The following is a 27,355-nucleotide window of genomic DNA, read 5'->3' on the forward strand; positions in this document are numbered from 1 at the left end:
GTCTGTCCGTCCGTCTGTCTGTCTGTCTGTCTGTCTGTCTGTCTGTCTGTCCATCCAACCATGCATCCATCTATCCGTCTGTCCGTCTGTCTATCCATCTATCTGTCTGTCTGTCTTGCTGTCTGTCTGTCCATCCAACCATCCATCTATCTGTCTGTCTGTCCGTCCAACCATCAACCCATCCAACCATCCAACCATCCAACCAACCATCCATCTATCCATCTGTCTGTCTGTCTGTCTGTCTGTCTGTCTGTCTGTCTGTCTGTCTGTCTGTCTGTCTGTCTGTCTGTCTGTCTGTCTGTCTGTCTGTCTGTCTGTCTGTCTGTCTGTCTGTCTGTCTGTCTGTCTGTCTGTCTGTCTGTCTGTCTATAAAGTTTTTTGAGTGTTTATTAGCACTTCTGTCATTAAATGTGCCGTACTTTCCAATAACTGTCTGTGGCTGTTTTAAGGTGTTACTATGCTTGAAATGCAGAGTAATGTTAATGCTCATAATATTAGGAACTGTGTTCTAGCTCTCTAACGTAAACATTGTTCCTGTGCAACTGGAACATTATTTACTCTGGTAATTTGGGCGTGAAGTCATTCTGAGGGCCGCGCTGTAATGGAACATCTTTCATGTTCACCACTAGATGTCTCTTAACTCTACACACTGAACCTTTAAGCTCAAATATTCTTGTCTGTAAATATTATAGTGGATCTTAGAAAGCATGTGTTACTTCTAGAAAGACTTTTGATTTCACAGCAAATCATAGAGAATATGTTAAACATGGGATTACAGGGACTATCTTTATGAATGAAAGGTATCCTCAGTGAACCTGAAGGCCCTTTATGAAACCAGGATCCCACTCTGGGTGACATCCAGCAAGAAAACCATGCAGAGATGAAATGGCACTATTTGTTTTCTTACAGGCCATTCATCCTCCAAATCCATTAGTTGTTTTGTGTTTTTGCAATAATCAAATGACTCAGTCTAAACAATAAGCTGTTTGACATGAGATTATATAATGCCAAAGGGAAACCTCTCCAAAGCAGGTGCAGCCTCGTTACAACCCAGAGCGTATGAAAGAGAAAACAGACTTCATGTTTACCTTGGTGGTTAGATACACAGCCGCAGAACAAACGCTGCAGGACAGTTTAATGTTCACGGCTTCCTCCTGTTTTACTTGAAACAAAACGTTCCCTCCACTTCCAACACACGTCTTCTAAAAGTGTGTGACACTCAAATGACTAGTTCAAATCAAACAGTAAACATCTCACCAAGTATGACGATGATGTCTGTGCTCCTTTGCACAGTTGTGAGGGCTGAATGAACCACTTCCGGCTGTCACGTGTGTGTGTGTGTGTGTGTGTGTGGTCACACTCGTGCTCCTCTACATGTCAACGAGGTTTACCTGCTCCACCTCCAGCAGAATGCTGTAAGGACTGACAATTGGAGCTTGCCGACTGCACATCAAAGGCTACATAACATAGGTAGAGTTTACACATAATGGCGGTTTGTAAACAGACACAGAGAGATCAATGGAAAATGTGACATCACTGACACATTTTTAAAACACAAAAGAAAAGGCTGGATTTCATAACGTCCGTTTCTTCCTTTATTTTTTTTTCTACAGTACATACACCTCAGTGGGACATGGTTTGAGGGGTCACAGGTCACCCACATGTTATACTGTAATATTGTAAAAACAGTGCTTTGCTTCTGCTGCTGTTTTTAAAACAAAGAGTAATGACAGGTCAACCATTTCCCATACATTACTTTAACTGCTTATGGCGGCCAGAAGGGACAGAAGACATCTCAAGCAACTACAAGCGAACCATTATCATCCCTCACATTCACGGTTTACTCCCTTAATAAGCAATGCCCAAAGCTGTTTAACCCAGCACATGAAAGACGCAGGCGGAAGCAGCTGAATTCATGATTTATTTAAACTGCCTTGTTGCATTGGCATGTGCCGGGGTAAAATGCTTTGGAGACAGCCCAGTCGTCAAATCTTAATCTCCTTTATTTCATCACCCTTTAGTCTTTCTTCCCCTCCTTATGCTCCTCGTCTGGGTTGTAGACACTGACAGTGAACTCGCCAGCTTCCTTTCCGTACTTGTTCTTGACCTGGAGGGCGTATTTGCCAGAGTCAGCCGTGGTGACGCAGTCGATCGCGATGCTGGCATACTTCCCGTGCTCCAACGTGAGCTTGATGTGGTTATCAGAAACCAGCACCCTGTCGTTCTTGGTCCAGCACACATCGGGTAAGGGCTCACCCCAGACGTTGCCGGTCAGGTTCAGGCTCTGAGGAGGAGAAGAGGGACGCAGGGTTTTTGTTGTGTTTCGTACACATTTAGATTTCTGAGGACAGAGGTGCTCCAAGAAGGATGTGATGGCAAATAAAGATTGTGCTGAGACAAAGCACTTAACACAAAGTGAGTATCTAATTCATTTACCTTGCCCTCTTGGATTGCAACCACGTCTGGTAAGCCTCCAACGACACGAGCGCGGTCTACACATGAAATACAAGAGTCAGCAAAGAAGCAACCTGAAGCATTCATCAGGTGCACGACCTAATAATCACACGAGTCTGTCTTTATGTCATAAAACATGGCACAGTATTTATCTACTCTTCTCTATGCATGAATGATGTTGTGATTTTTAATTGAAAACTTTCTTTTCTTCAATCTATGGTGAATTAAGATTTAATAAAATAACTTAAAGTCTTAAAACTTCACTTCTAAAAGTTCTATTAAACCAAAACAACCTCTATATCCAGAAATATGTTAAATCACTTCATAAAGAATTTGGTTTCTCTCAGTAGAACCAAAAATAGATAATCACTTACTTCTTTCTGCAATTGCTGCCGCCCTGCGGAAGGAAGGAGTGGAACATTATCAGAAACATCTCCATTTTTCTCCTCCTATGCTATACAATGCCAGGAAATGTATTTTGATTGCTTCTCAAAGGGCCCACACAGTGCACAGACTATTTGTAGTTTGTGATGACCGTTAAAATTTATTTGCGTAAACATCCTCTTCAGACAGAAATACACAATTATGCAACACAAGGTGTCGTTTACTTACTTGAGCCTCTGGAATTCTTCAAATGCCTCTTCCCAAGCTGCAGCAGAAGCAAAATTAATTTTGTTACAGCAGGGAAAAATAGTCAGTATTATCTCTTTTCAATTGAAAAAAGTTGTACTCACCCTGGCCAGTCAGCTCAAAGACTCTCTTGACTCCGTCCTTGCCATCAAAGATGTCCATGGTGTATTTGCCTTTGTCCTTCTCAGTGGGCTCATTGATGTTAAGCCAGAGCTGCTCTCCTGTGAATCCGGACTTAACTCTCTCGGAGGCGGCGATCTTTGCATCTCTGAAGGGGAAATGAGGAGAATAGAGATTATGTAAAGAATATTTTAAAACTGAATGAAACTGTGCTGCATCATGTACACCAAAAACCCTGATTCAAATTGGAAACGAAAGCGGTGATTCTAGCTAAGCTTCCTGCACAAACATCCCTATTCTAGTAAAACATGTGTTTTCATTATAGTTCAAGAGGGACAATTATATTAAAACAATTATCAGAAAAGAATGTAGAATACAGTCGGGGAATACACACTTTTGGAGCCAACCAACACGCAGTTCCTCATGGTGATATACGACCGAGGAGTGGAGGACGATACCGTGTTCAGTGCTGAGGACTTGAATTTCACAGGAGGAGTTGGCTAAGAGGGAAAAAAAAACATGAATCAGGAATTTATTTACAGCCCATATAAAACAAAAGGATAAGGAAAATAGTAATGAAGCAATCTATGGCTGTTAATAATTCATGTTGCACATTGGCACATTCTCTCCGTGGGTTTGTAATTCTATGTGTGGCGCTTCATTGTGTGTGGTCGTTCATTACTGCTTGATAGGTGTGAAGCTAAATGACTCACCAATAACCCTGAACAGCTCGTTCATTACAGCCTGATATCCTGGGGGAACAAAGGCGGCAGCAGTAATTAATGTCAGATTCGCCAATACTTCTTTTACCAGACTTACACCATTGATTTCCAATTTTTCATCAGTTGGAAAATTCGACTTCACCTGCTTCTGTCAGATTGAAGAGGCTCTTATCTTTGCCTCTGTCATCCCTCAGATGTACCTCATAAATACCGGCATCCGCTTTGGAGATCTAGAGTTTGAAGTAAAACTTTAGTGTCCACGAGGCAACAATAAATTCCCTTTTCCCTCAAACTGAGGATAAAACTGTGTAATTCTTAGGACAGAAAAAAGACAGAAGAACAGCCAGACAGAGACAGACTAGACTGAAAGCCCAGGATGCTGCAGGCGGTGAAAGGAAAACATGGAAAAGGTAAGACGAGGAGGACACATGGAGAAATTATGGACATGAACTTATGGCAACAAGATTATGTTCAGACTTTGGATCTTGGTGGTGGAGGAACGTCATCTGCAGGCGGCTTTTTTCCTTCTCTTTCTTTCTGTTTCTCTTGCTTAATTTTCCACTGTGAATTAGACAGATAAGCAGGTTAATGCAGGAGCGCCTCTCCAGAGCTCATGCAATGACACCAACCCTCTCTTTCTGAGTGATGTTTATACAGTTTCAATGCACTGGTGCCTTGAAACTTCAATATAACTTCTCTGGCACTCGAATTCAAAACCTCAAAAAGACAAGAGCTTTTATATTGGCCAGAGGAGTTATATTGAATTCAGTTAGAAATTAATAAATGAAAGAATGAATGAATGAATGACAATGAATGAATGAATGAAGCACACAGACAAACCATACATTGCATTTTCAGTGTATAGCCATAAATGTTTGAAAACACGACCTGTAAGCAGTAAGAATCAAAATGTCGAAATACGAATTAAAAGTAAAACCTTCAAAAATAGAGCGTTAGCTGGATCCAGTATACATCTATTCTGTTTTCCAAGGATGACATGCTGATGTGCTGACTCCAGCACCGCTCAGGAGCGTGAATATTTTCAAGAGTGTTTCATCATTTATGATTTTCTGTGTGTCAGAGAGGGAAGGTTAGCAGCGTAGCAACTAGTCTACCACAACGATGGAAGCATAGCTGCACCAGCGGCATCGCTACTTGCTCTGTACTCATAAGCCCACGACTCCTCACAAATAGCGGCCTGCGTATAATGGGCTGACCTTTCCGATATTAAAGGTCAATTCGCCCTCCTGTCTCTCGATCTTCTGGGCATCCTCATCATCATCTGCAATCTCAATTTTGTCCTTGTACCAGTTGATTTCGGTCTCGGCTTTGACATTTCCGATCTGTGGAGCGAAAGAAGGGACGTGGGAATGATTTGACTGAGACTCTGAGACTATTTACTGTATGACTTGAACATTCATAAAAATATTTGAAGTTCCTTTTCTTACCTTGCATCTCAACAGCACATTACATTCTGGAGTGACAGCAAAGTCAAGGTACTCGACAAAGTGAGGACCTGTGGAAAGTAAATGGAAAATAATCTTAATAACACTTTTGTAAGTTATGTTATTAATTATTAAACACTGCAGAAAGATCTCTTACCTTGTTTCCTGACCCATTCTGCCCTCTCAAATTCTGATTTCCTTTGAAGCTCCCTGAATTCTGGACAGGGGCAAAGAAAATGTGACAGTTAAAAATGTGACAGTTAAATGTCATATCCGAAATTCTTGGAATGTTTCGTTCCTGAAAAGTAAACTTAAGAACACATGAGGGTGAAGAAAAGGTTGTCTTCTGCTGCCCCCCAACGGACATGTAGCATAACTGCAGTGAATGCAACACACCCAGCAGAGCAAGATGTTCAGTGTGTGTGATTAAAAGATTATCTGCAGGTTGAGGTGTCTGCTCTGTATTACATAACATAATAAATTAATATTAAAAGCATCAGTATGGGTATTAAAGTTGCATTTAAGATCTTACCATCTCCAATGAGCACCAGGCTGGTTGTCCCCTTGGCCTTTCCATCCACCAGGTTAAAGGTGAACGTTCCCTCATCGGTGACCTCCAGAGAGTCCATGAACATTTCAATGATGCCGGTGGACTTGTCGAAGTTCATTGAGTATTTCTGGAAAACAATAAAGGAGAGTGTTTCACAGACAAACACCATTCTATCATTTGTAAACGTAAAGTCTGAAAGATTCTCCATATTAGAAGTGGAAATTTTGAACAAGTTAGCTTGGAGTATGATCCCGACCTTCCCCTGAGTAATGAGGACGTCGTTGAAGACGTAATCCACTTCGCAGGCAGAGCTGCATTTCTCCAACTGAGTCCAGAATCTCACGCAACCCTTCTCCAGCAACTCCATGGACATTTCTTTCTTAAAGGGAATAACTAGAAAGCACCATATTTATCAACACTCTTGTAGAGACCAATGCACTTTTATGACCACTGCTTGGAAACTACAATATTCTTGACAAAAATAGTTAAGACATGTTTTCAAACTTTATGATAAAGCAGTGTGAGATCTGTGCTGTGTGGATATTCACCAGGGAACTTGTGTTCATGGCTGATGTCCAGGAGACGCTTGAGACCTGTCAAAAAACAATGGCAGCAGCAAAGTGGTCAATGTCACGACCTCAGCAATCACTCATCCAACTGTTTCCACAACCCTGACAAAGAAGATACTTGAGATAACATTTCAAGACAAACACATACGCCTATGGGTGCAACATATGTTATAACCATATAACAGACATGAGCCTCTCTCACTCTTTTAGCAATTATGTCATCCATATAAATATCAAGTGAATCAAGTTGCAGGAACGAAGGAGCAGAGGTTCCAACACCGGCGGCTGACTCACCCTCCTCAGTGAGTGTGTAGCTGGAGGAGATGCCGTCAGTGTTGGTGACCACACAGGAGAAGATTCCCAGATCTTCCAGGGAGGGGCTGTTGAAGATGGCTCTGGACCTGGAGACAGGCGGCCACAAACAGGATGTGAGGAAAATAAATGTCTCTCAGTTGTTTCCAGGGGAGCTGCATGAAGAATTGTTCTCCCTTACCTGCCCTGTTCACTGACAACAGTCAGCCGTGAGGAGTCTGTAATGGTCTTGTAATTCTTTGACCAAACAAACTCGGAGCTTTCACTCATCTCGGAGCATTCAAAGATCATCGAGATGATGCCATCATCATCGACATCCACATAAATCTCTTTGGTGCCTGAAAGCAGAGCAAATGGAAATGGTTACTGTGTCTATGTGTGTGTGTGTGTGTGTGTGTGTGTGTGGGTGGGTGGGTGTGTTCGTGTGTCTGTGTGTGCGTCACTGATGGGTTACAGATTTCCAGTCTGGATAAAATACAACTCCACTTTCCAGGAAAACTCGAAACCCAATGTGTGTGTGTGTTATATAACAGCCACACTCACCAGGGTGAGTCTGGGCCGGGATCGGACCCAGGGCAGCCGATGCCTTTCCAACTCCAGCAAGATTTTGAGCGCGCACAGTGAAGATGTAGGATGCACCAGCTTTCAGCCCAGTAACCTGGCCAGTTGAAAACAACACTGATTCATTATTTCACAAACATATATCTCGTGAAGATGCTACAGTGACACATTGAAAACATCATTCATATTGTATTCACTGCCTCACCTTCATGTATTTCTTCTTGTTGGCCTTCTCGTGGACAGCCTTCCAGCCCTTCTGTCCAGCAGAGACCTCCTTGAGGTCCAGGTAGTACCCGTTGACAGGAGAGCGGCCCTCAAATGCAGGGGGCTCCCACAGGACCACCACAGAGGTGTCACGGACCTCCAGCACGTGGAGACCAACGGGAACACCTTGAAGGAGCCACAAGGACGTTTAGTAAGTGAAGAATTGCAAGATACTTTAAATGAGATCAGGATCAAGTTTGGATTCAGAAAACATTTGCTCTCATTTGATGAACATACATATACTTGACATGCATATATACATTCACAGTTCTTTTTCTGAGTACACTAAAAACGATATACAAATCGAACAAAGAGTATTTTTACTCCAAGACATACTTCTAATGTATATTAGCAAATCATTTTAAATGTTATTCTTTAATATTTGGAGAAGGGTGCACTGCTTCTTTGTTGCTTACATGGTTAATTGTATCAATGGAATGTATTGTAAGTGGTTTTTTAAGTTGAATTATTTAAATACATTTTTGAATAGCACAGAAGACACGTTAACCATTATTGTTTTATTGCATGTTAGTATCTACTCGGATGTGAAAAGAATTGTTGTCAGCAAAACTTTTTCCTGTGGAATTATTGTACTTATCTTCTCCCTTATTAATTGCATGCATTATCCTCTTTGAAGTGTGCAAATACACATCCACGTGATAAGAAATGATCCCGACTTGACTTTTGAAAATGTACTGTCTGTCAGAATGTTTTCTTTTACCTGGCACAGTAATGGTCCATTCCTTGCACTCCAGAGATGCACTGGCCAGAGAGGCTTTGCTCACACCTGCCATGTTCATAGCGCGCACCTGGAACTGGTAGAAGACATTCTCCTTCAGGTCCTCAGCCTAAAGGAAGGCAAGGGCAGATCATGAGAAATTATTAGAAGTTCAGTTGTTAACTTATTTGTGCATCACACAACGCCTACATTCAATTCTGTGACTTGTAATTATGGAGAAAAACACGTACTTTGTAGGTGGTTGTAGTCAAAGCTTGGTGGTTCATTTCATGCCATTTCCCCACAATGTTTCCCTTCACAGTCCTGTAGTCCACAAAGTATCCCCTGATATCAGCCCCTCCAGTGTTAGCAGGCGCGGTCCAGCCCAGAACCATGAAGTCCTTGACGGCCTCCAGCAAGGTCACACCAGTGGGCCTCCCAGGGACGGCTATAGATAGAGTAGAGAAGGTGGTCAGTGCCTGTTTATGTTATTGTAGATAACAGAGTGTGAAAAAGAAGTAAGTCAAAATCATTTTTCAGATATTCAGCCCTTACTTATTCAGCCCTTACTTATTTCCTTGAATTAAAAATTCCGTTCTATACATAGTCCCATACAGATGACCTGGTATTTGCCAAATATTGCACACATCTTAGTGGTCATTAGTGTTAAGACATCACAGACATTACAAACGCAACTGCTGAACATGCTTTGCACACAGAGTTATTTCAATGTATAATGTACTTACGCTCGAGGCCAGAAGCCGGCTGACTCTCATTAGGTTCATGCTCTTTAAGAATTCAATGTTTTAGCCTTCAGCTTGGCCATGCACCTAGAGGCAAACCCTGAAGAGTTGTCAAACAGCAAAACAGAACTCGAGCGAAATCAACTTTATACAGAAATCAATACCAACACAGAGAAAAAAGCATTTTTAAATTGGAACTCAATTGTTAGTCATCCGCGTCACTAATGAATGTGAAACAGCAAAATGACAAATTCCACTGTTAGTGATGAGCACGTCTTGCAGGCACATGCAATTACACCCACGAGCGTCACAAACAAACAAATGTCACTTGTGTGCATATGGCATTCATGATATGAGGGCATTTGGCAGCAAAAGAGGAGATAATACCTAGAGAATGGATGTAAAGTAACTGAGAATTATGATTCAATGTGTTTGATTAGTTAACAGGAAAGAATAGATGAAAGTTAATGGACATAGATGAGTTTAGAGAATCTCATGGCACAGATCTTGTGTGTATGGATTTGAATCTTAATGACGAAAAACGGGAATGAGTCTGTGCAGCAATTATTCCTGGGAGAAATAAATGTTAAAAAAAAAAGAGGAGAGAAAATGTCTACGGGGCAAAGTGAGAAATGGAAGTGAGTTCGGATGGGGACACTCACCGATGGCAGCCTGCACAACCACAGCATCAGAATCGTGGGAGCTGTGGCTGTAACCAGCTGCATTCACTGCCTTCGCCCTGAACACGTAGCTTTCTCCAGTGGTCAGGCCATGGCACACAAACCTGTTCATGGGGAAGAGAGTTTGATTTATCAACAGAAGAAGAACAAGGCTAGTGCCAACCTTCACATTTTTCATACTTTACGATTTATACCTTTAATATTACAAAGTAGAATGAATAATACTTTTGGCCTTTCCTACGCTTGTGTGGAATGTAAGAGAAAAAACTTGAAACAGTAAACCAGCTTACCTGGTCTGCTTGACAGGCTTGTTGTTGCATGGCATCCAGACATCAGAGCCGACCACGGTACATTCAATATAGTACCCAACCAGGTGTGTGACATCCTTTGAGGCCCCCCATAAGACCGCCACTGAGGTGTCGGTGTTCCTGATGGCCACTGGGTTGCCTGGAGCGCTGGGCAGGTCTGTTGAGAACAAGGGACATATGAGTAAATAAGAAAGACAGACAGGATGTTAGACTTACTACAGTTACATTTCATTATGCTATAGGCTTAAGGTCATATTGGCCAACCTAAGGCAGAAAAGTGCTGATAAACTGTGCCACCTGTACATGATGCAGGTCTTGCAGGCTCACCCAGTTTATCCCCGACTGTGATCTCTCCCGTGGAGACGGAGGACTCGCCCACGCCAGCCGAGTTGCAGCAGCGCACACGGAAGCTGTAGGATTTACCCTCGGCCAGGTCAAACAAGGCAAAGCGGGGTGACTTGACTGGCATTCCGGTGTTCACCCTCTGCCAGGTGTCCGTACCTGCAATACACTGAGGTAGAGCCAGCGACGTGTCAGACTGATGACAATAGGCATTTAAAATACATTCTAAACAGATTAAGAAACAGAAAAATAAACAGATTACGGAGCGGGAGAGATGTTATTACTGGCACATTTACAGATATCACTGTCCCTGTAGAATAAATACAATTCCTCGTAATAACAACAATCAAAATAGCACTGGGCTCGGAAAACAAACAATCAAAGGTAGTTCACTTTCTCCTCACCTTCTCAATATAATACATGACTCCTTCATGACCTCTCTGGACTGGGGGCTTCCAGGCGAGCACCACATAGCTCTTGGTCGCCTCAGTAACCACAACATCCGAGGGTTCTCCAGGGACGAAGCCCACTGAAGAGACGAGAGGACCAGGAGACTGAGTACAAGACGCTCAAACACCAATTGATCAATATGAAAAGCCATTTGCCTGGTTAAAATATAATATAAATAAACTATAAAATATTTTGTCCGATCCACAGAAACATTGCAGACAGTACACCGAAGTTGAGGTCCGATACCCAGCTCTACACCTTGTGTCATTCAAATAACAGATTTTGATGTTGTCCTACCAGTGGGATCCTCCTCTGTAAACTTGATCATCCCAGTCCAAGGAGCTAAAGGACCAGCTGTGGAGGAAAATAAAAAATAAATTGATTAGAAATGTAGTTGCTGGCCTTTTCAGTAACATTTCAGCAGCTCTGTGGCGAGTTAGCCGAACCTCTGAGGCGTCCTCTGTCAGAGTGATCCATGGCGACTACGGCCTCGGAGACGCGGGACGGACGACTGACTCCTGCCATGTTCAGAGCCGTCACCCTGAAGGTGTAGGAGCGGCCCTCCACCAGCCCTGTGACCGGGAAGCGGGCGTACTTCACCGGGGTGTCATTGCACTGAGCCCAGTGCTGGGTGCCCACCTCACACCTGTAAACACAAGACACACACACACAGGTGATGTACAAATCACATGTGTGACGCAAAACTAAGTCTTATTTAAGATGATTTTAGAGAACATCTGTCTCATTAGGACGTCACTGACAAGTCCAATCTATGAAATGCTCATTATATATATTTTCAGTGGCAGTCACAGGGACAGGAGGCAGGTAGGAATGTATGAAGGTGTTATTCATCTGGAAGGTAACAACACATCTGTCAAGATTTCAGTTCGGTGGAATTAGAAACAGATGTATGATGATGGATGATGATGGACGGATGATGGACAGATGATGGACGGATGATGGACAAATGTATGATGATGGATGGTGGACGAACAGATGTATGATGATGGATGATGATGGACGGATGATGGACAAATGTATGATGATTGATGGTGGACAAACAGATGTATAATGATGGATGATGATGGATGGATGATGGACAGATGATGGATGGATGATGGACAAATGTATGATGATGGATGGTGGACGAACAGATGTATGATGATGGATGATGAAGGATGGATGATGGACAGATGATGGACGGATGATGGACAGATGATGGATGGATGATGGACAAATGTATGATGATGGATGGTGGACGAACAGATGTATGATGATGGATGATGAAGGATGGATGATGGACAGATGATGGACGGATGATGGACAGATGATGGATGGATGATGGACAAATGTATGATAATGGATGGTGGACGAACAGATGTATGATGATGGATGGATGATGGACGGATGATGGACAGATGATGGACAGATGATGGACGGATGATGGACAGAGTCACGACATAGTTGGCTGACGAACCTGTCGATGTAATATCCCAGGATGGAGCTGCTGCCCTCCACCGCTGGCTGCTTCCAGGTCACCACCACATAATCCTTGTTGGCGTCATGACAACGCACATCCAGGGGGGCCACGGGAACCCCCTCCACCTCCACATCGGCATCTGGCAAAACAAGACACACACACACACACACACACACACACACACACACACACACACACACACACACAAACACACAGTGAGTGAGTAGGGCAGGGCTCAGGCTCAGGCTGAGCTCCATTACGTACTCAGTCTCCATTTTCTGACCTACTTCAGCCTTTACAGTACAGTGTGCGAAGCAGCGCTGTGGAGATCTATGATTGATGCATTTATTTCTTAGTAACACAAAACAAATTCAGAAGATTCTCTCCAATGCATAATCCTGCAGATTTTTGGTGCAGGCACGTCACCCTCGGCAGTGACTCTCCTGACATGCAGACAGATTTAGAAGCGACATTGCTCGGAGGAAACCAAACACCTCAGAAAGAGCGTCATGGCACTCAGAGACACTGCAGAACTGAAAGGCTCTCCACCGTATCTGTACTGTATGTGGAGTAATCTGTAACATGCTGTGCTACACACGGTCCAATTCTCCAGCTTCTTAGATTAATTCAACTTTCAATGCACGTATCTAAAAAGCTACATTTCTAAGGTGCCTCTTCTATGTGATTATGGTACTTTACCTCTGACGAACACGTAAGCAGAGTAGGTGTTGAATCCAGATTTGGTGTTGACGCGCAGGGTGTACATGCCCTCATCTTCCTTGTTGAGGTGAACAAGAGTGAGAGTGGCACGCTCACCAGACCAGTGGGAGTGGACCCATTTGGATTCCTTCAGGGCGACGGCTGACAAGTCAAAACAGCAGAGGTGTGACTAGCGACACATGGGGGATTAATAATTATACTAAAAGACTGAACGCTCTACTTACAGTTTCTGTACCACACGACGTCAGGCTGGTATTTCTTCACAGTGGGATAAACGATGACAGTGCAGCCCAGACTCAGGGTCTCACCCTCGCTGCCAAAGGCCACTTCAAATTTGTCGATGATGGTGGTCTCGAAGGTGACACCGTGCTCAGCGCAGAAACCATCTGCAAATATTCACTAGAATTCACAACCTGTGGTTTTGTCCGCCACCAACCAGTGCAGTTTCAGTCAACGTGTATTTTCCCCCCCCAGACTCATATAAGGTCACTGGGACCTTTGACCACTTTGATATAATCAGCTCATCTTTGAGTCCATGTGATGACAAATCAAAATTCCCTTCAGGCAGATGCAAGATATAATGTTTAAGAGACCAATGAGCTGTAAGGAGCTGAAGAGCAGCTGCTTTTCATTTCATTCTTCTACTCATTTTTGATTATTGCAACTACAAGCTCTACTTTATCTCATTTGGAGCTCTTTAGTTACCCAAACGTATGTGAAATGTAGAATGTGCTGAACACAAATGTTTCTTGTTATGCTTAAAATAAATTAAATCAAGAGTGACTCACGTGGTTTAGCATCGAGTGGACCTGCTTCCTCTTTGTCCTGGAACCCTGCAAAAAATAAAAGATCTAAATCAGTAACCTATTGAAAAAATATAAATGTATTACACATCTCACAACTTTAAAACATAAGATTTTCCTGCTGTCCATCACTGATGCCATTTGACCTCTGACAACACTCTTCCAGACACAACTGGACCATGCTGTGTTTACAATGGGCCTATTTTCACCCTCCACTCTGACCTATGACCTTTAGCAGCAGGAACAGGAACTGATACAGATCAGACGGCCTCGGGACTTACTTTTGACGACAATGGTGGACACAAAGGATGTTTCTCCTTTTATGTTGAGCGCAGACACCTGATACTGAGCAGTGTCGAGGAAATCACAGCTGGAAAGGAAACAAATCACTGGCACCTCATCTGCATTGAATATTTCCCACTCAAAACACTCAGCTTGTTGTAGCGTGCATTGTAGACACACATGTCATTGATACTGACGGAGGCCACGCAGTGTGAGCTGAAGGATTACCTACTTCTTGATCTCCAGGGAGTGCATGTTGTAATTGCTCTCCTCCGTGTACTTCTCGGAATGGGCCTTGGCATCGATGAGCACATTGTTTTTGTACCTTGAAGACAGCGGAAAGACAGCTGGTTTATTTTTTCTTACCGTTGCCCTCGGAGTGTGTAATTGCAGAGGGAGGGTGTGTGCGTTCAAGTTGCGACGGAGGAAAATAAGACGAGAGCTTTGGACAGAAACTTCTCTGTGACTCACTCACGCCCGTTTCGCCCTCATCAGCATCTTTTTGCTGGTGTGACTCATAGAAGGTGGGGACCAGTGAGCTGGGGAAATGTCTTACCAAGCGATCCTGGGTTTGGGCCAGCCGGCCACGGTGCAGTGCAGCTTGACGGTGTTGCCCTCCCAGACCGTCTGTCCACGGGGCTTCACAATAAACTCCGGAAGGTGTGTCAGGCTGTCTGGGTTCATTTTCTTACGGAACTCGGACCACTCTTCCATCTACGTGACACGAGAGTGAAGCCAGACTCTGAGATTAAGTGCAGGATTACTGGGGTTTTTTATGAAAAGATGATTTAACCTTAACAGTGGAAAACAATCAAACAAAAGAAAGGATGTACCGTCTTGTTCAGCTGCACACGCTCAGCAGATTCCCTGATTTGCATTTTTCTGGTCTTCTTCTCCACTTTCACGTCCACAGTCTCGCTGGCCTCCCTGACAAACAGGTTCCTCATGGCCACATAGTTGATCCCCTCCTCCGTGACCACTTCCTGGGCCTCCATCAGACCCCGAGCCATTTCATGACTAAGGGGGAGGAAGGAAAATATCTTACAACACATAAAACAACTGATTTCTCTCTCTCATGTGCATGTTTGGCTTCACTCACTTGGCTCGAAATACAGGTACGACATAGCCGATAACTTCCTTGTCCGTGTCCATGGCCAGGTAGGTGCGTTTGGCTCTCAGCGTGCTCAGTTTAGCCTCCTCCTGCACCTTCACCTTCTCTGTCTTCACAGAGGTCGTAAGGCTAGGAGGTCACACACAACAATTAAAATTAGATACTGTGCGTGGCAAATTCATACAATCAAGTACAGTTCATGGTGTGTTTCATTTTACTTACTCATTCAATCCAACAATCAGCAAATACTAATAACTGCAGCGGAAAATAATCTCTCTTCACTCCTGTTTAAGTCACGTTTGCTAAAGACAACAATATCTCTCTTTTCTTTTAAATAGACTTGTTAAAAAACTTATGTATGCCTCATACTCGGGCTCATGAAGGTAACATTTTTTTCAAAACAATGCTGAAGGAACTGAGATGTTCTGTTTTATAACTGCAACTGACATTTTGGAGGCTGGAAAACTTTGCTGCATTGTACAGAAAGGTGTTTTGAATATTTCATCCATCCATCAATAGAACAAAAATACAGTGAACGACGCATAAAAGATGGACAAAGAAATCTTTAGTGCGATGTAAAAATATGAACATGGACCACGCTGCCTCTCTGCATCTATAAAACTTTAAATAAATGTTTCCGGTTACATAAACACCCATTCAGGATATGCTGTGGTGCTCAGAAAAGGCAGGTGTATTTCTGTCCACCTTTGAGGACCCTGACCCATATTACACTCTGACTCATTTGCCTATCCGGCTCTTGGGCCTCCCTGTTATCTGCTCGGTTTATCTGCTCGTTTAAAAATAAATAAATAAAGGAGCCGGAAGTGTTGGATATAAAGCAGGGTGGACGTTCACCCTAAAGCCCTGCATCTGATCGTAAACACGTCTGGCCCGCTAAGTTGTTGGGCCTGGAGGAGCGGCAGCGTAGCACGGCTGTGATAGCCATGGGATCACTTCAGTGGAAGGGGATGAAAGCACAGCAGGGACCGGCAGATGGAGAGAGTCTCACAAAAGATTTCTGCAGAGCCAAGAAGTTATTTCCACTTCTGACTCATCGAGCGTGTCGAGGGGAAAGTCTCTGGCTCGGGAAAGTCAAAGGTATCAAAAGTTTTGGTGCTGATAAAAGCATTTCGTTCTCGACAGGCTCAGAGGCCACGGAAGGTGTCAATCGGAAGATCTTAACGATAAAGGCACCAACTTCCACACAGCATATTGCATAAAGGAGAGTGAGTGCAGGTAAAAAATCGACCTTTATACTTGATAGGTAAAAATTCATACCCAACCAATATCAATGACTATTAAATGTCCGTGGAGGCTGGTTTACAATCTCTTGAGTCACATACAGGGTCGTTACAGTCGGCCTACCGGCAGCGTCTCATGTCCTCCATACAGAAATAGCACAACCGTCCAGAAATAAATCCGGCAGCCGCTCGCTCCAGCTGAAATTCCTTCCTTGACCCCTTTAGAAAACGACCACGGTTCCAACCAGCAGACTGAGCCCTGCAGCTTCCCACACAAAGACCCTCTCACCACTTTACATGTTGTCAGGCCTAAGTGACACAATGGGTAATTTCTGAGGTGCTGCACTCAACAGCTATTGATTATAGACTTGTTTTGACAGACTATGGAGACATTTCAAATCAAGCCTGGTTCAATTCCAACACAGGATTTCACAATAGAGTTGAAATTGAATACAAAATCAGTATGAAAATGAGGCAGATTTGGACCAATTGAAATGTTCTTGACAGCTTACAGTGATATCTCCTGCGATTATCATCATAACAAACCTGTCACATGAACATAAGGCTGGAGAGGTCGTAATCTACAGCTCATATCTTATATTAGGATTAGTTTGAATGAACACTTGGAACAATTGTTGAACTAACAGGCGTAACCTCCGCCAAGGACATGATTTATGATGTTTGCTCTCTGTTTGTTTGCATGGGAGCAGGATTACATAAAAAAAATGCTCAACTACTTGTAGATGGGTGGGGGTGTGACCCGAGGAAGAGCCAATTAAACTTAGTGTGGATCTTGATCAGTGGGAGACTTCTTTCTTTACTTTCTTTAAGATTGGGAGATTGAGCATTTTTTAACATTTTCATTGATTTCCCAGAGAATAATTCTTGGAACTGGATTTTTTTTAAATCTGCGATATTTAGGGGACTGATATTATGGAATGTGGAAACTTTGATGATGATTCCAAAAAAAATCCAGACTTTCCAGATTCCAATTAAATCATAAGGAGACTGTTGGGCTGAGCTCTACGGGGCGCCATGTCATTCTTATTGGATTATTAATGCTAAATATATACTGTTATCAAGTCACTGTTGGGTCACATGCAGAAAATGTTTAAAATGTGCATTAGAATATACAATGCAGGTGAAAGATTCTTAATGTATTAATGTAACTTCATATCTAAGATTTAACCCCAAAATGACTGAATAAAGTATTTGTTTGAAAAACTAACGGATTAGTAATTAACTGATGATCAAAACTGTACAAACTGAACTTAAGTGACTGTTTCAGTTGGTGTTGGTTACCGAACTAATTAACATCAGAATACCCAAGAACATTATTATACAAGTAATTTATATACTACACTATAGATTATCCGCATTACAATAGACCCGGAGCTGTAAACATGACACTTGAAACTTGGACTAATAACAAGGATTTCAGCTCTTTGAGACTTCACTTCTTCAGACTCAACTTTCCTAAAAATTTCACTTGACATTTAAAATGAATTTGTAAATGTTAACGGTTTGGAGAGTAAACTGTTCAAATGTTAGTGCTGAGATCTTGAAGAATAGCGTTTTTTTAAATCTTTGGAACTAAAATATTCAAGACTTGAACTTGGTCCGTGAGACTAGACACGGTTCCTCTTTCAGCATTCAGGAGAATAAGATGTAGTCTGACAAAAAACGTAAAAACCCTGACATCATAAAAGGTGGACATCTACGAGTGGATGACTACGAGTACACCAGAGCCTTGGAGTACAGTGATGAATCTATGAAAGTGGTCCGCTTGAATGCATTCGTCCCTCCTGGGGTTATGGAAGCGGCAGGTCACATCAAGCCTCATTCTTATCTTACACTTTTCAAATATCAACCATCAGTGCCTTGCGTCACTCCCACGCTCTTACCGACGGCTGGTGCTCTTGAACGAGGTGAACGACTGCTTGCTAACAGACGCCTTGGAGCTGAGGAAACAGCTGCACTCAAAGTGATGCTGCAGCGGATACTTCTGCTGCTGATGCTGCTCATGATGCTGATGCTGCTCATGATGCAGATGCTGCTCATGATGCTGCTGCTGCAGATGCTGCTCATGATGCTGATGCTGCTCATGATGCTGATGCTGCTCATGATACAGATGCTGCTCATGATGCAGATGCTGCTCATGATGCTGCTGCTCCTGATGACGATGCTGCTGCTGCGTCTGCTGCTGCTGCTGCGTCACTTGTACAGATCCTGACATCCTGAGAGCCACTGTGCCAACTTAGAATGTCAGACTTTCCTTTTCAAGCTCTGTGAATCAACCTCATTGTTATTATTGTAGACGGATTTCTGATGTCGGGTTAGGGGGGAGGTAAGCCGAGGATATTAAGTGGTGGTTAGGTTCTAAGAAAGCACCCAACTATAGTTAAACATGTACTAGATGGTGTTATGGTTTTATTTGTGCAGCAGTTGAAGTGTTAGCTCTGGTTAAAATCTAGTTCTACTGGGTTAAATGAACTAGCGGTAGGTAGGGAATCAATTCTCTGTCTCAATATCTTCATCTTCATTTTCTGTCTTCATAAAATTAAATAAGAATTTAAATGGTAAACCAACTGGTAAACAAAACAAAATGGGATTGGTTGTGATTCAAGGGAAAATAGGTTAAATACTATGAGTCTTCATTAATTAATTAATTTGCAGGCTTTGGCCGATGACAGAAATAATACTGCAACATATGATTATATGCTTAATTAATAAGATTATTTATTATTTTCTTCAGGCCATCAAAAACAACAAAACCTGCCTTTAAAAATATCCAAAACCTCTGTTGACATATTCAAAAAATGGTCTGAATCCAAAGGTTTTCAGTTTCCTGTCGCAGAGATCAGGCACATGATGTAATTTGAGAACCAGGAACAAGTGAATGTTTGGCATTCGTGAATTTAAAAAAAATGTTTTATTACATGATCAAAACTACTGCATGAATTAATAAACTACTAGTTTTCCCTGAGTAAGTATTGCTCAAGTTAGACCTCTTGAAATCATGAACAGCCTCTACTGGGTACAGGCCCGTCCCCATGTAACAAAAGGTAAATGATGTAATCACAGGATGTGTAGATTATAGCAGCAGATTTCAAACTGTGCTCTCTGATTGTTGTGCCCTTGAGCAACACATACTGCAGGAGGCGTTTGCCACCTTTACTTATCAAGAAGAGCTGGAAGCTGTAAAGTGCTCAGTTTGCCTTAAGGGCACACAAATGAGATTTAGCTGTTTAAAGTCAAATGAAATATGAAATGAATGGATTAGCTCTTCTTCATTGACTACGTTTCACTGCAAATGACACATGCAAACTAAACTACATGAGCGCAGAAACTACAGCGATAACATGTTAGTATAAAGTACAAGAACACTCAATGGATTTAAATAACAAGAATAATTTAAAAAACATATATATAAATACATTGGTTGAATTTAGGACTCAAGCCTTAGTGGTTAGGAGCTTTAACATATGACTACATTACATTATCCTAACAATCCTTAAGTTTAAGAGACACACTTATGAAATAAATAACCATATATATATATATATGTATACATAAATATATATATATATCTGTCACTCACCACAAATGAGAACCCACCAATCCGCAGCAGTTGAGAATAAGAGAAATTGATGTGTTAATTCCAAAAGTGGCCTTGGCAGGTTGGGATCAGGGCAAAGCAGCCGGCTGAGGGGCAGTGGACAGGACTCAGCCCACAGAACAGAAATAATGCTGCCACTCGGCAGAATGCACAAGACACCGTCAGGACCTTTTAAGGCTGCAGCAGATTTAAATTTAGACCATGAGACCACGAGAAGGGTTCAGGCGAGTCTGAGGAGCCTCTCCCAGGCCTGGCCCTCTACCCCCGGGGTGCAGCCCCTCAGAGGGGGGGTGTCTCTGGTGGGCTGTGGTAGATATATGGTAAAAGGATAGAAGTGAAGAACGGCCACAGTTGCAGTTTAGTTAGGATGAGATGAATTGTTTCTAGGTAAGTTCAGGGTTCATGTTCAGGCCTTAAGGTCAATTAACTGTATTTTACCTCATGTACCCACCAGCCAACATTAATGTGACATGATTATAATAACTCTTTATTATTATCATCTCGATTTACCTCAAATTAACCTTTGTAAACATACTTGTTACAGACCAGTTATCACAAGTGTGTATTTATTATGTCATTCACACACAACACACAAAAAATTAAATAAACTGAAGTTCTACTTTGTTCAATTTACACGTTTGTAAACTGTTTGTAAAGTAACTGCTGCCCTCTCGTGGTAGAACATATAAACAGCAGCATCTGTAGTTTTCAAAATATAAATAACCTCAATATTGATAGCCAAAACATATTTAACCAAAATATGAATAACCAAAATATAAAAAAATAACATATGAGTCACCAAAATATGAATTACCAAATTAAAGATAACCAAAATATAAATAATGAAAATATGGATAGCTAAAATATGTATAAAAATAACCAAAATTAAAGAGCTTTGGTCGAATCGTGTGCTCTCATTCATTATTATCTAACAAATAAATTTAAAGACAGCATATTGTCCTAGACAACTTGGAACATTCCAGTCTGATGGTATCTTCCGGGTCGCCTCTGATTGGTCGGTTGGGGGAACAGGAAATAAAGCATTGCTGGTCGCTCCTCTTCTTTCTGTGGATGCTCCACTTCCTGTGTTTTCGGCCTCTTTTGCGAATAATTCCTGTTTCTTTCTGAGGTTTGTGCTTTTATTCTTTATTCATCTACTGCTCTTTATCGCGTCATTCGTTAAGAAGAGAGGGTCCGTGTACTTCCTGTATTTCCCGGTTAGCGCCCTGTTGTTATTTAGGTCAACATTGGGCTAAAGCTAGCTCCTACATACAATGTTTGGATCGAGTTATTCACGCTGTGGAGAAGATATTTGTTATTGCACAAATACAGATAACGATATTTTTATTCACATTAGCAGATATTTCATCGTTATATACATTCTGGTTATTGTGGACGGTTGACGTAAGCTTCACTTGCTGTGATGCTACGATAATAACACAATTTCCTAATGGCAGATTTCTCCTCTAAAATCAAATCCTCATTAATATTAAAGTCACCTCTTCAACATCAATAGGAGAAACCCAGGTAAATGTTTCTTTCAGGAAATATTTAAGCATCAGACACACAAGAGACATAAAATAACCATTAATGCTCAATAAAACAATAAAGAGTGAAACATGAGGCAATATCGTTCAGTCTCTTGTTTAATTTACGTCTCATTGAAGGGACTCGTTTTTTAAATCGCCATCTAATGTCATTTATCAAGTGCAAAGTTTGGTTGAAGTATTTATACGACAGATGTTAAGTTGAGAGACAGAGACCTGTTAAATAAAACAATAAGAGAATGACCCAGAGCGATATGTTTTTATGTTTTTTATCTTTATTCAAACAAAATGCACATTGTAAAGCTGATCTCCCTGCTTTAATGCAGTCAATCAGAAATTGTCCTCTTCAAATATCTCATCTAATAAATGAGGAAGTTGCCTTTTTATAATACATACATTCGTTGATAAACTACATCATTATATTGTTTAACATCCATCATGCAAATTCTATGACATTTGTCTAGTCGTGCTGTGAACACCATCTGTAGGGATGCTGACTAACTTTGATGACGCTCGTCTCATGTTATTCAGTCAACAACAGCTGCAGTGAGTGTTGACATCCAACCAGGGATCAGCACAATGTCCCATCAACAGTCTCAAACTGCAGATGTGGTCATTATTCCTGATGTACATGAAAGTCAGCAGCTGTTGTTTACCATAACATTTATTGTTATCAAGGTATATTTGACATAATCTTGAAATCACTGTGTCTTCATGTTATTTTTTTTACCACAGGATTGGGAAAATCTACCAGCTGCCAACATGTCGAGCAAAAGGGCCAAGGGGAAGAACACCAAGAAGCGTCCTCAGCGCGCCACCTCCAATGTGTTTGCTATGTTTGATCAGTCCCAGATCCAGGAGTTCAAGGAGGCTTTCAACATGATCGACCAAAACAGGGACGGGTTCATTGACAAAGAAGACCTTCATGACATGCTGGCCTCATTAGGTAAACTCAACAGTATCAAGTTTTTACACATATACACATTTAAATTGGGGTTTTATACAAATTTGGGATAAAGAAATGAAAGCTTGGCAGAATCATCTGTTAGCAAGTGTTCTTATATAGCTAGTAAGTATTCAGGAAGCATGGGTAGTGGGTAAGAGACATTTTATTCAGTCTTCATCTCTTCCTTTTCCCAGGTAAGAACCCCACAGATGAATACCTGGAGACCATGATGATCGAGGCGCCAGGTCCAATCAACTTCACAATGTTCCTGACCATGTTCGGAGAGAAGCTGAACGGCACAGATCCTGAAGATGTGATCCGCAATGCTTTTGCCTGCTTCGATGAGGAAGGCACAGGTGATGTTAAGATCTGAGTGAGACCGGTTCCCCAGGCCGTGGTATCTTCAGAAGTTGTACAAGTATACGCAGGCAACTGTACTTGCTTGTGATTCTTGTAACTTGTACAACTTCTGAAGATAACCATAGTCAGTAGCAGTTACATTGTTGATGGCAGCAGCAGTAACCTGGTGTCCATAACGTTCTATGTCTGCTACCTGCCTCATACAGGTGTGATCCAGGAGGAGTATCTGCGTGACCTGCTGACTACGATGGGCGACAGGTTTACAGATGAAGAAGTGGACGAGCTCTTACGTGAGGCCCCTATTGACAAGGGAGGCAACTTCAACTATGTAGCATTCACACGCATTTTAAAGCACGGTGCAAAGGACAAAGACGATTAGGGACAGAGGCTTCACCGGATGAGGTTTACGCTCTACATGCTGCGTGTTGTTAAAGGGTCACCACATGTTAGAACACTTATATCAGTTAGTTTGGCTCATGACAAGGCTTCACTGTGCTGTAGACTTCTGAAGGTCATTTGTTTAAGCTGCTTTTTGGACCAAATCTCTGGACCAACCCTTCTCTTAAAGCTCATTTGCACTTATATGAAAAGACCACTAAGGGTCTGTGTAAGCTAGTTTAAGATGTATGTGAAGACCCCCTTGGATAAAGCTGGAAATAAACTGTTACTGGAACTGGTTTGGTTTTACTGAAAATGTTTGCATTCTGTCGATTTAAATTGGGTTCTGACATCAAACACCAATGCTCTTTTCATATTTCAAAAAGTTTTTATTTTTTAAAACAAAGGAAAACTGGGTGTCCTTCTGAAATGGTTTTAAGCAAATGAAACTCCACAGTTCACACACATGAACACTCACTGCAATGAACAAATGCTAGTTTTGTACTGACTCATGAGGTAATGAAACAGTAAATACATAAACTGGCCAAAAGTGTGTGGACAGTGCTGTGTACTGTGGTCTTGGGCTACACTTTGTTTTCTTTAATTATCTTACTAACATGACAAAGAAATTCAGCAACTCCTGCTGCAGAGAGCAAGTGGAAACGACTCGACCAGCCTGCACAGATCCCTGTAGTCAAACCCACCCAGCTCCTTTGGTGTTACCTGGAACACAAGGTGTAAGGGCCCAAAACTTGTGTGTGAAGTTCCCAAATTGTACAGAAAGGCCTCCTAAGAACAGTGCAGGCTGTGACCAGAGAAAGAATCATTTGGGATTCTGAGTCTCATTTTACTTGGTCGTCCACAAACTGCCGTACAAAACAATTTATATTAATAGGTACAGAGCAGTGATCACAAGTTTCAGATGCATTAAAATGATCCACAGTATTTAATTTCCCACAATTCAAAGCACCTCTGAGTGCATGTGGTTAAAATATCTCAGAAAGCTCATCATATCAGTCTTTAACCGAGAGAATGTATCCGTGAATCGCTGTCGTTAACCAGCCTCCTTTTGTTCCCACGACCGCCTGTGATGAGGGATTTCACTTCACACCAACAATAAATAAACAAGGGTCTGCTCCACACTCGAAGCTTTCTGTACACGTCGCAGTTGCTCACAGAGCAACGTAAAGCAGACGAGGGAGGCTTTGTTGCGCTAATCTACCAGGGCAAGGTTTTTCGACTGGACCTTTGTTAGGTGATCCGATATACAGGCCTCGATCTTGTCACACTGGGCCAGGAAATCCTGTCGACAGACAACGAGCACACTCAGTAAAACAATTCCATTATTCTAAACTGTTTTATATAATCACCACATTTTGATAAAAACAGATAAAAAGGATTACCTGCACTGTCTTTATAAGTCCCTTCTTCTTCATTTTGCAGTCATTGAAGTTTTCTGGGAGGCTCTGTTAGAAGAGAAACAGTATTAGGTTTGCTATATGACACATTAATAAAACATGCCCTGAAAGAATAAACACTTAAATCACAATAGAGTACCATGGCATCTATCTGCTCCAGAATCTTCATGAACTGCTCAGCTGCTATTTTCACTCTGTTGTCTAGTTTCCCCAGAGCCTCTGCCTGCAGGTCTTTGGCCAGGAAGCCCTGGATAGAACAGGAACAGAGAGACATTTATAAATAGAAAAGGGAAGTGCAGGAAAAATATTCAAATTAAAAAACAGAAATAAATCCGTACATTCTTGAGTCCAGTTAACTCCCCGTCTACTTTCTCCAGCTTTTTAGCCGTTAGCTCCACAGACTTCTCAATGTCCTTCAGCTTCTTCAGTTCTGCTTCTTCCTCAGGACTATTCTGTTTGGAGATGATTGAGAGTTTGTTATGTGATCACATATTTAGTCACCCATCAGGAACTTAACAAATGTAAACACCTTACCCGCTTTCCAATCATCATGAGCTTGCAGCCTCCTTTTATCCCGTAGGTGGATAAACTCTCCTCCATGTCCTTCAGCGATTTTCCTGCCACAATGAAGAAGGCGAGGTTAGATAGCGGTCGATAAAGCTCGTTTGGCTTAGAATCAGAAGAGACCTTGAATCTACCTTTGAAAATGAGTTTCTGTGAGGCTGCTGGGACTCCGGTGGTCTGAACGAGAGCATCCGACAAGTCTTTGACAGTCGGACCATTCCCTTCTTCAGGAACAGTTAATGTGATGCTGTGCTTAATTGATCCTGAAGTAGGAGGAAGAAGAAAAGACACAAAAACTGTTATTCACTTTCCTACGTGGCAAATAATATCATCATGGAATAAAGTGCGTGACTTGGTTATAAGTGGAACTATTCAGATGCATTAATTCAACAGCTGTGAAAAATGCTTTATTTCATTTGAAGAGCCTAAAGGTAACTTAGCAAATGTGACCTGCTCTACAAATTACAAAAAGCACTCAGTCAATACAATACTATTACAAAACTAAACAAGTAAACAAACCCCATATTGAATATTTAACTAAATCCAAAGCCAGATACAATTATATTTACACATTATCTACAAGAACATGTAACGTCAACTGTAAACCAACACCCAAATTAAAATAAAAGGAATGTAAAGATTGAACATTTATAGATTAAAATGTTTATGGAACGGCTGTGCCGTTTTATTTAATCTAAGGGAAGATGGTTCTTGCCAATCTGTATTTTGGGATGTCCAGAAGACCTTGGTCCGTAGACCGTTAAGATCTCAGCGTGTGCAGAGGAAACACTAATTCAGAAATATAATGAGGGGCTAAACCATGTTGTGCTAATGTCATTTGAAGAATATTTAAAATCCATTCTACGTGGTAACCAATGAAGACTGGCCAGTGGGATGTGTAACCTGTGTCCTGTGTCAGTTAAAAGTCTGGCCACCAGTTGGACCTTCTTATATACAGTCTGTGGTTGGAGCCTCTTGGAAGGATAACACACTTGAATATTTTAGCAATGTTTCTTAACTGAAGGCCACAGGACTGAGTCACTTTCTTCAAGTTGAGTCTCAAAATTCAATTCGTTTTTAAGAGGCAGGCTGATCATCTCCAGCTTAATTGTAAGACTTCCTTGATCGATATATAAACACAACGAGTACGTACAACACCAAACTGACAGACCTCAGATCTGTATTCACACCTAACAACAAACAGAATAACATGACATTTGTAGTGATAACTATCGATATCGTATATAAAACATTTATAGTGTTTGACCATATAGAGCCCTGGACCTAACCGCTGGCTTCAGGACGTAAGCTACTGTACGCTAGCTACAGTACATTAGCTAGAGTACATTAGCTGCAGTACGTTAGCTACAGTACATTAGGTACATTACGCTAGCTAACCGGTTCCTAGCTACACGACCGACATTTTAATTCCTTGCCAACATGCAACAGTTTGTCGTTTAACGTGTTAAAAAGCATTATTTACCGTTTGCAACAATGACCGTGATGGTTGGCTGTGACATGTTTCCTCCTGGAGTTCTTTGCACACATCAAAATGAAATCACAAAGCTAAATGCTAATGCTGCTGCTGCTGTCTGCTGGTGCTAGACACTGGCTACTTCCGGCGGCACACCGGAAACAGTTTCCCCTGGCGCTTTGACTTTTTTTTTAATGCAAACTTTCAAATAAAAAGATAAACGCGTATTAAACTGATAGTGGGAACTTGCTGATCTTGAAAAATATATAAAAGACATATTTCTTAACAAATACTTTTGTTTTTTTGTATAGATTTATGACGTGGTTAAACTTCGATATGGAGACACGTTCAGATTGTTGACGTTCAACGTTTAATTTTTTACCCTTCACAATAAGATCTTTCTCCGCAGGCTCCATAGATTGTGACCATATGGCTCTGTGGCGCAATGGATAGCGCGTTGGACTTCTAGGCAGGCACTTGTGCAGCAATTCAAAGGTTGTGGGTTCGAGTCCCACCAGAGTCGGAGACATTTTTGAGATGAAGA

The 27,355-nt window shown here is 41.8% G+C and overlaps 3 protein-coding genes and 1 non-coding gene across 4 annotated transcripts; 2 read left to right on the plus strand and 2 right to left on the minus strand.

The window, feature by feature from the left end:
- Positions 1-1,752: 1,752 nt before the first annotated feature.
- myom1a (myomesin 1a (skelemin)) lies at positions 1,753-18,741 on the minus strand. Its single transcript, XM_061084773.1, has 38 exons — positions 18,665-18,741; positions 18,410-18,499; positions 15,253-15,393; positions 14,987-15,170; positions 14,710-14,867; positions 14,386-14,478; positions 14,153-14,241; positions 13,857-13,901; positions 13,293-13,454; positions 13,048-13,209; positions 12,346-12,487; positions 11,315-11,514; positions 11,166-11,222; positions 10,823-10,947; positions 10,404-10,587; positions 10,059-10,233; positions 9,751-9,872; positions 8,597-8,793; positions 8,349-8,475; positions 7,569-7,753; positions 7,346-7,460; positions 6,984-7,140; positions 6,785-6,891; positions 6,470-6,514; positions 6,178-6,314; positions 5,904-6,048; positions 5,529-5,588; positions 5,375-5,442; positions 5,144-5,269; positions 4,404-4,487; positions 4,069-4,156; positions 3,918-3,956; positions 3,599-3,704; positions 3,189-3,352; positions 3,067-3,103; positions 2,829-2,851; positions 2,437-2,492; positions 1,753-2,284 (listed from the first exon to the last, which is right to left on the minus strand). The coding sequence occupies exons 1-38, from the start codon at positions 18,739-18,741 to the stop codon at positions 2,018-2,020; spliced, it is 4,539 nt and encodes a 1,512-aa protein (XP_060940756.1). The 3' UTR covers positions 1,753-2,017.
- A 3,675-nt stretch (positions 18,742-22,416) lies between these two features.
- myl12.2 (myosin, light chain 12, genome duplicate 2) lies at positions 22,417-23,712 on the plus strand. Its single transcript, XM_061084349.1, has 3 exons — positions 22,417-22,617; positions 22,812-22,973; positions 23,184-23,712. The coding sequence occupies exons 1-3, from the start codon at positions 22,434-22,436 to the stop codon at positions 23,354-23,356; spliced, it is 519 nt and encodes a 172-aa protein (XP_060940332.1). The 5' UTR covers positions 22,417-22,433; the 3' UTR covers positions 23,357-23,712.
- An 11-nt stretch (positions 23,713-23,723) lies between these two features.
- Positions 23,724-26,932, minus strand: bag1 (BCL2 associated athanogene 1). Its single transcript, XM_061084348.1, has 7 exons — positions 26,821-26,932; positions 25,472-25,600; positions 25,308-25,390; positions 25,112-25,225; positions 24,913-25,020; positions 24,759-24,821; positions 23,724-24,658 (listed from the first exon to the last, which is right to left on the minus strand). The coding sequence occupies exons 1-7, from the start codon at positions 26,855-26,857 to the stop codon at positions 24,569-24,571; spliced, it is 624 nt and encodes a 207-aa protein (XP_060940331.1). The 5' UTR covers positions 26,858-26,932; the 3' UTR covers positions 23,724-24,568.
- Positions 26,933-27,242: 310 nt separating this feature from the next.
- trnar-ucu (transfer RNA arginine (anticodon UCU)) lies at positions 27,243-27,334 on the plus strand. Its single transcript is given in 2 exon segments — positions 27,243-27,279; positions 27,299-27,334. It is a non-coding gene; the product is annotated as a tRNA-Arg (tRNA).
- The last annotated feature ends 21 nt before the right edge of the window (positions 27,335-27,355 follow it).

This window comes from Limanda limanda, chromosome 13 (genome assembly GCF_963576545.1).
Source record: "Limanda limanda chromosome 13, fLimLim1.1, whole genome shotgun sequence".
Lineage (NCBI taxonomy): Eukaryota > Metazoa > Chordata > Actinopteri > Pleuronectiformes > Pleuronectidae > Limanda > Limanda limanda.